General features: G+C 33.2%; 1 protein-coding gene across 1 annotated transcript; it reads left to right on the forward strand.

The window, feature by feature from the left end:
• The first annotated feature begins 2,168 nt into the window (after positions 1-2,168).
• LOC133313018 (disease resistance protein RPV1-like) lies at positions 2,169-8,348 on the forward strand. The gene is made up of 6 exons (XM_061514312.1): positions 2,169-2,847; positions 3,234-4,314; positions 4,414-4,716; positions 4,812-6,532; positions 6,716-6,780; positions 7,663-8,348. Exons 1-4 carry the CDS (start codon positions 2,369-2,371, stop codon positions 6,519-6,521), a joined length of 3,573 nt encoding a protein of 1,190 aa, XP_061370296.1. The 5' UTR covers positions 2,169-2,368; the 3' UTR covers positions 6,522-6,532; positions 6,716-6,780; positions 7,663-8,348.
• The last annotated feature ends 618 nt before the right edge of the window (positions 8,349-8,966 follow it).

Genomic DNA, 8,966 nt, shown 5'->3' on the forward strand with positions numbered 1-8,966 from the left:
ATATATATATATGGGAAAACACTTTCTCTTTTAATAGGAGAATTATTTTATCATGTTAGTGAGAGATCGTTTTGCATGTAATATTTTTTTCATTTTTCATTTTTTGTTTATGGTAGGACCAATTTAAATTATGTAGTGTAGGAATTTTTCTAACCTCATGTTAAATGAGAAATACAAAGCCCTATATATATATATATATATATATATATATATATATATTAATATATCGGGTGTACACTTACCATCATTTTTAATGTGATTCTTATTTTCTACAACTTGTTAATATATTCTCTTATGTTAATGCGACTAAGCTTTTAGGAATTAATATAGGGTTTTATAAAAGTTATGTTGTAGGAAAAATGGTTGTGTTATGTTATATAAATTCGTTTTTCGTGCCGTAGTTTTTTTTTTTCTTTAAAAAATGTGAGCTCCACAAAATATTATGTATGTAGAAAACTTTTTGTGGCTTGATAAATGAAACCATTAATATATGTATTTGGATTTGGTGCATTCAGATTCTCTTTGTAATGTTGACTAGATGTTTCGTGGTAAGTCCATCGCTCAACTATAGAGGTTTAAATCCGTCATATTATAAAGAAAGATTTTCAATATTTTTTTTTTGGAAATATTTCAAATGATTTGTTGCTTTGCAACTAATCCAATTCGGGGCGGGTTCAGGATTAAGACTTTAAACTTCTCTTAAAGGTGGTACTAGGAAGATTTGAACACATGCTCTCATTTTCACCTGCTTAGCTCTCATGCGCCAATTGAGCTACTAACATTTGATAAAAGATTTCCAATGTTAGATGTGAAACTTCACTATAATTTATATTTGAATATTGTAAAGGAATTTATATCCCTATAACAAAGATTTTCAATGTACAGCAAAGAGAACAAATGGCGGAGCCACTGTGTTCTTTTTTTAAAAAAAATAAAATAAAAATCAAAGGCACTACTTACGGTGTTTATAAAGGACAAAGAAATTCTTTCGACTATTTTCCCTATTTTAAATAACGAAACTATTTAATTTGATTAGATTTTTCACATCTTATAGAGAAAATAAACGGCCGAATTATTGCCACAGATAAAAATAAAAGAAATCCTAATTTCATAAATTAATCTTATCTAATAAGATAAGAATAAGTTCATTTATCAAAAAAAAAAAAAAAGATAAGAATAAGTTACTACAATACTATGGGAAAATTATTTATCATTTTAAATGACACAACTTATATCATTTCACTCTCACAAAGAGGTGGGTCCCACGTCTTTATTTTTTTTGTCAACTCTCTTTCCACCTTTATCTATCTCTTTCTCTCTCTTAAAATGACACAACTTTACATCCTTTGAAATGACACAAACTTTATCCTAATACTATATCTAAGAAGATTAAGGATATGTTTGATTGTGTTTTAATTATTTTATTCTTAAAATTACTTTAAAGAATAATTATAAAAATAATGTTTTTTATGTTTCTTTTTTTTAATTTCGCTTTTTCTATGATTAATGTAGATAAATTATTTATATTAAATCCAAAATGATGTCGTTTTGAGACGGAAATCAATGTATTTTTGAAATTATAATTTATTCTAGAATTATAATAGTCTTTTTTGTTATAATTTTTAACACAAAACGATATCATTTTAAGAGTAAATATAGATAAATTATCTACTTAACTGTAAAAATATTAAAATTTTTATTTTTATACTAAGAATTAAAAATTAAAACAGAAAATAAAAATAAATTACAGATGTTCTTTAATTCTAAAAAAAAAAGTAATTAACAAACAAAGCCTAAGTATGTGTGCTGAACAAATTTCCAGATTCCTATGGACACAATTCTCCTCGGGGCTCACTGTTTTTTTCTTATAAAAAAAAATAAAAAGTCTGTCACGCTTCCCCATGGTCAGTAGGTAAATGATTTCAACATAAGAATTGAATTTCCCTATATCTAATGCTAATAATTGAAAATTCTTCTAAGGCTGCCATAAGATTGAGCTTCTATTTCGTGTAGTCCAATAAATATGTTTCACGTGTGAGCCGTTAGATGAGGAGCCAGAGTGGCTATAGATGGGGTGTGAGCCATTAGATGAGGAGGATGAGGAGCGAGGGTGGCTATAATGAGGTGTGAGCCATTTGATATTTTGCGGACATTGGAGAAAAAAGCACATCCGTTGGGTTCCTCCAGCTATAAATCAGCTTGGAAATCCTGTGGTACACAAATCGCCGACACCAGATAATTCATCTCGTCCGTCGCTGCTCTTGATCTGTTTTTCTTCTGTACAAATTGCAAGCAGAGAAAGGAAGAAGAAAAGTGTGTTGGTTTTCCTTAGCACTCGCAAATCGCAATAGCTAGTCACAGTCAGAATATGTCTTCTTCTTCCTTTGCCAAAAAGAACGATGTATTCATTAGCTTCAGGGGTGAGGACACCCGAACCAATTTCACTAGCCATCTTCATAATGCTCTCTGCAACAACAACATCGAAACATACATTGATTATGAGCTTAAAAAGGGAGATGAAGTTGGGCCTGCACTTGAAAAAGCAATCAAGGACTCAAGTATATCCATCATCGTTTTCTCAGAAAACTATGCTACATCAAAATGGTGCTTGGAAGAACTCCTCAAAATACTCGAGTGCAGAAAATATCATGGACAGGTAGTTATACCTGTTTTCTATGAAACGGATCCATCACATGTACGTAAACAGAAGGGGAGTTACGAGAAAGCATTCGCCAAATATGAGACAGATCTCACAAATAGCGGATCCAACCAAGACAAAGTGTCTGAGTGGAAAGCTGCTCTCGCTGAAGCCGCCAATATATCTGGATGGGACTCTCGTACCCATAGGTAACTGTTATATATATGTTCTTATTTTATACAAGTAATTTTTTGAAATAGTATATGCTGAATTTGTTATGTACATGATTATTCAAGAGGCGACTAATTTTTACATGTCATCTCATGTTGTAAAGAAATTGATAGAGATCTGATTGGTTGAGCATCTTCAAGATTTATTCTCAATTTTGATGATTTGCTGCAAAACAATAAACTCCACTTTTTAAACTACGGATAAAACCAGCATATTCATAATATTTCTTCAGTTTAAATATCAAGAGAGAGAGCAAGGACAGACATGTTATTCAAACACCAAAAACTAAAGCACTCACGCGATATTAAATATTTAGTTTTGTTTGTTTTTTATACCTTATTATTTATTTACTTTTTTGGGCTAGGGATGATTCTGAAGCCGTCCAAAACATTGTGAAAGATGTTTGGCAAAAGCTGTCCCTGATGTACCCGAATGAACTGAAAGGCCTTGTTCAAATTGACAAAAATGGTAAATCCATTGAATCATTACTCAAGAAAGTTCCAAGAATTGGAATTTGGGGAATGGGCGGCATAGGTAAGACAACCATAGCTAGACACATGTTTGCCGAACACTTTCCACAATTTGACAGTGTGTGCTTCCTGGCAAATGTAAGAGAAGAATCAGAGAAGTTCGGACTAACGTATACACGTGATAAACTTCTCTCTGAGTTACTAAAGGAACCAATCACCACATCTCATGTTACTGGATCCACATTCATTAAGAGGAGGCTCAGTAGTAAAAAGGTTTTCATTGTACTTGATGATGTTGATAGTTCTACTCAACTAGAAGAATTATTGTGTGAACTAGATGACCTTGGACTAGACAGTAGACTCATTATAACAACGAGAAATAGGCATATGCTTAGTGGAAGAGTTGATGTGATATATGACGTCACAGAATGGAAGTTTCCAGAATCTCTAAAGCTTTTTAGCTTAGCAGCCTTCAAGCAAAGCCATCCTAAAGAAGGTTATGAGCATCTTGCAGAAAGGGCAGTTGCCTGTGCAGGAGGCGTTCCCTTAGCTTTAAAAATTTTGGGTTCACATTTTCATTCCAGAGATACTGAATTTTGGAAATGTGATTTGGATAAATTTGAGAGCAAGAAGGAATCCTTTAAGGAAATTCAAAACGTGTTACAAGTGAGCTATAATGGATTATCAGAGCTAAACCAGGCAATATTTCTGGACATTGCATTCTTTTTCAAAGATGAAAATAAAGACCACGTCATAAGGATACTAGATGCCTGTGATTTCTTCGCTACTAGTGGAATAAGAGTCCTCGAAGATAAAGCCCTTATAACTATTTCAAAGAGCAATAGAATAGAAATGCATGACTTGCTACAAGAAATGGGTTTGGATATAGTTCGGAAAGAATTTAGCAGACACCCAGGAAGACGTAGCCGATTGAGGGATATTGGAGAAGTTCGTGATGTACTTAACAAAAACAAGGTACGGAAAAGTGCTGGCCTTTTACAAGACTTGAAATTTTGAGATAGAAATTATAATTAATTTGCTACAGATTTATTTAATTATTTCTTGTTTTGGCAGGGGACTGATGCAGTTGAAGGCATGACATTAGATTTGTCTCAAAAAGTAGATTTACACATAAGTGCTGCTACATTCAACATAATGACCGGTTTAAGATTGCTTAAATTATATGTTCCCTTGGATAAGAAGAGATCAACGACTGTGAAGCATCCTCCAGCTCTTATGCCATTTTCGGATAAAATGAGGTACCTTGAGTGGTATGGATACCCTTTGAAGTCTCTTCCACCACCTTTTTGTGCTGAGCTGCTTGTTGAGATTCGTTTGCCTTACAGCGATGTTGAATATCTTTGGGGTGGCATGCAGGTGTGTGTGTGTACATGTATATGTACGCTTATGATTTCAGTTTAAATGAAATTTTAGGATATTATATTTTGATGTCTCCTTTTGAATTGTAACAGGAACTTAAGAATTTAGAAAGAATGGACCTAAGTGAATGCAAACAGTTGATCAAGCTCCCAGATTTATCTGGCGCGTCAAAACTCAAATTGTTGTTTCTCTCCGGTTGTGAAAGTTTATGCGTTGTTCACCCATCTGTTCTTTCTAAGGACACACTTGTTACTCTGCTACTCGATAGGTGCAAAAAACTTGAAAGTGTAATATGTGAGAAGCATTTAAGATCTCTAGAGAAGTTCAGTGTCAATGGCTGCTCAAGGCTGAAGGAATTCTCATTGTCCTCGGATTTAATTGAAAGGTTGGATTTAAGCGATACAGGAATCGAAATATTGCCCTCATCTATCGGTCGTCTAAGAAAGCTTGTGTCCCTCAATCTAGAAGGTTTAAGACTTCAGAATCTTCCAAATGAGTTGTCTGACCTGACGTGTCTTACTGAGCTTTGGATTTCAAACTGCAATATAGTAACTAAACAGAAGTTACATGTTCTGTTTGACGGCCTGCGATCTTTACGAAAACTATATTTGAAAGAATGTTGTAACTTATCTGAACTCCCAAACAACATCAGTGGATTATCATCATTATACGAATTAAGACTAGATGGAAGTAGTGTGGAGACGTTGCCTGAAAGCATCAAGGACCTCTCAAAGCTAGAAATTTTGTCCTTAGAGAATTGCAGGAAGCTTCGGTGTTTGCCAGAGCTTCCTTGGAACATAAAGGAGTTTAATGCAGATGACTGCACATCATTGGTAAGAGTATCCATTTTAAAGACTTATTCAGAAGAAATGATAGAAAAGGCGAAATCCATTTCTTTCAAGAATGCTATGAAATTGGATGGACCTTCGATTGACAGCATTGTTGAAGCTGCTCTATTAACAATGAAGTTTTCTTTTGGATATGACAATTACAACAGTTCTGGGGTTTGTTTACCAGGAAGCAGAGTCCCATTGCAGTTCAAATACCGAAAACCACATTCCTCCATAACTATTGGAATTCCTAACCTTTCCAACTTGCAGGGATTCATTTTTTCGGTAGTTGTTTCTCCATCCTGTGGAATGGAGAAATATGATAATGGTGCTAAAATCCAATATCAATGCTACTCGGAAGATGGCAAAAAGGTGAGATATGCGTATACATGTCATTATAAAAATGTTAAGGATTTGAAATGTGATCATGTTTATGTATGGTATGATCCTTTCAGTTCTGACAGCATTCCCGGCAGGGATGAAACAAAGGTTTGTTTTGAATTCAGTGTTAGAACTGATACTGGGGAGTGCCATGGCTTGTTCCGTGTGAAAGAATGTGGGGTCTTTCCTTTACATTCGTCAGAATCTTGGATAGGGAAAAGTTACATGGACTTGGGAAGGGAGTGGATAATGAGGGAGTCAGGATCAGATTTGTCTGAGGAAATGGAAGTTGACTTGGAAAGGGAGTGGATGATGAGGAAGTCAGGATCAGATTTGTCTGAGGAAATGGAAGTTGACTCGGAAACAGAGTTGCAATGGGAATCGCTAAAGCAGTTAGGATTAGGTTTGTATGAGGAAATGGAATTTGAGTCAGAAACAAGTGACGGATCTGATGAGAGGAAAGGCAAAGGAGTAGAATCAGTTGAAAAAGAGACACAGAAATCCATTAATTTCGTCTTCCCACCTCGTCCAACTGGTATATGGAAGAACACAACACAGGGTTTGAAAGATATAGTCTCTCTATTCCCTTGAATGCATAAAAGGTATCAACCACCTCATCTCTCTCTCTGTCTCTCTCTTCTTATAGTGACATATATAGGTTTTTGTAAAAATGTTTGAATCACTGGCTTGTGTTTGAACCATTGTGCTATTTTTGACTCAGAAATTGACTTTGGTGGCAATTCTTAATGCTACTGATGAGTTGTATGTATCTTTATTTTCTGTAGGCATCTGCATTGGAGATCATGTTTTCTCAAGCGACCAAGTTTTGCCATTTAACAGCATGCCGCAGGTAAATCTTAGCTTTCATTTTGGGGAACTTGACTGCAGGTTGAAAATCAACCCAATCACTGGACATATAACTAGTTTGTACAATTGTATAGTTGACAAGAATATGAAGCATTTAAGTTTGCATGTGTCTTGAAATTTTTCATGTTACTAACTCAGCTCTCCCCATTCCCTTAAGAGGGCAATACTACATCTCCTTAGTAATCTTTTTTTTTCTTCCTTTTTTTTTTTTTTTTGGTTTTTGTTGGGGGGGTTGAGATTTCTCCACCTTGGTTTTTTTTTTTTTTTTTTTTTAATATTTCTTTGTGCTTTCAATTTTCCATTTAGATATTTTTTTTTCATAGCAAACTATTGATATCATTTCTCCACCTTGCTGATAAATCACATTTGTCAGATATGCTTCATGCTATGTACAACTTTTCATATATCGGTTGAATTCCTTCTGCCATCTGATCCTAGGGGGCATTTGGTTGATGAGAAATTTTTTGAATACTAGAGAAATGTAATTGATAGGGAAATAGTTGGAAAATAAGTTTGGTAGGAAAATTTAAAAAAAGTTGTTTGGTACACTAAAATATTAGTGGGGAAATTGAGTTAAATATGTTGAGTGTATGTTTGGTTGAAAATAAAAGTTTGATGGGGAAATAAATAGAAATTACAGAAGTAACCTTTTTATAAAATTTTGAATGTTACATGTGGTTAAGAAGAGGGGTATTTTTGTCTTTATTTTCATCCACTTTTTCAATTTCCCCATCTTTCCAAGAAATACCATGTTGCAAATAACATTCTTTAACAGTGTAAAAGTTCCTTTTTTAGTGCATTTGTAATTTAGATAGGCAACTCATTTTCATAGGTAAAAATTGTGATTCCATTCAACCAAACGCAGGAAACGAGAATGCAACATCTACTTCCCTAGGCAAATTTTGAGATACTCTGAAACAAACACCCCCCTAGTTCAATTTTCTTATCCTTTCTCTGCAGCATTGAGTGTGAGGTCAGTTAGAAAAATAACTTACTCTTGTCATGTACTTTCTTATGTAGTTATCCTCAGTCAGCAATTTTTGATTTTTGTATTCTTGTAGACATTGCAAGCACAATCTTTTTCAACTTTGCTCTTTCATCTTTCCTTCTTTGCCTCTCTCCAGTTTTCCGGTGATTGAGTAACAACATTCCAATTCCTACAAGATGACCAAAAGTATTGGAATAGCTGTTTTTGCTTCACAAGAAGAATAACATTGCTGTCTTCGAGCCAGCACAGCAAAAAGCAATGACCATGGGGAAAATTATTTGTAGGAATCAAAAGATAAAATGTATATGTTTTAAAAAAAAGAAAAGAAAAGAAAGAAAGAAAGAAAAAATGTATTGGAAAATGGCCGCATTGTTTTATGTAATTAAGGAAAAGTGGGTTTATTAAAGCCGACAGAAAGGACCGCTGTATTAAATCTCTCACGTTTCACCTGACTTATTGTATGAAGGGGTAATTATGTATTAGAGTGAGACAGCTGAGTACTAAATCAATGGTAGTTTTGTATATAATGCAAACCTGATATAGAACTGATCTTATAATATTCTTCATCTACAAATGAGGTTATCAGCAGACTCTTACCACACTGGAATTAATCTTATTTTTCTCTACCAACTTTCCGTTTATCTATGTTTCTTTGAAATTAAACTAGCTTAATTTTCTACACCTACTCCATATATCTATTTTTTAAAATTAAACTACCTTTATTTTTCTGGAAAAACCAGCGCTCAAAAGAGAAAGAGTCTAATTGATTGTGTGTTTTTTTTTTAAAAAAAATATTTTGTATAATAATTAATGAAATAAGTAGTTTCTGTACCTTTTTTAAAGTTAAAAATCAAAACAAAGAATACAAATAACTGAGATATATATGTTTTCTAAATTTGATTCTAAAAGTTAAAAAATAATTATAATTTTTAGAATTATTTTTTTATTTAATTTTAAAACTTTTTTTTAAAAAAAAAGCCTTATTAAATAAGTTTTTATTTTATTTTTTCTTAAAATAAAAATATGATTTTTAAAAATAGAATTCAAACAGCCCAAAGTTATCTTTTTTATGTTAAATTATGTTTTGAGCGTGATACTCTTATTACCTATATTGGTGTTCTAACATTCTCTGTTAATATTTGATTTATATATATAAATTATATTTATAATATCTTTTCCTC

Source organism: Gastrolobium bilobum, unplaced genomic scaffold (assembly GCF_033153095.1).
Source record: "Gastrolobium bilobum isolate Gb01-03AN ecotype WA unplaced genomic scaffold, APGP_CSIRO_Gbil_v1 utg4095, whole genome shotgun sequence".
Taxonomy (NCBI): Eukaryota; Viridiplantae; Streptophyta; class Magnoliopsida; order Fabales; family Fabaceae; genus Gastrolobium; species Gastrolobium bilobum.

What these genes read in the sequence shown, in the direction of transcription:
- LOC133313018 (XM_061514312.1), top strand. Translation starts at nt 2,369, where the DNA reads ATGTCTTCTTCTTCCTTTGCCAAAAAGAACGATGTATTCATTAGCTTC. An exon ending in TGGGACTCTCGTACCCATAG is followed by an intron (nt 2,848 to 3,233) that starts GTAACTGTTATA and finishes TTTTTGGGCTAG; the next exon opens with GGATGATTCTGAAGCCGTCC. An exon ending in ATGTACTTAACAAAAACAAG is followed by an intron (nt 4,315 to 4,413) that starts GTACGGAAAAGT and finishes TTGTTTTGGCAG; the next exon opens with GGGACTGATGCAGTTGAAGG.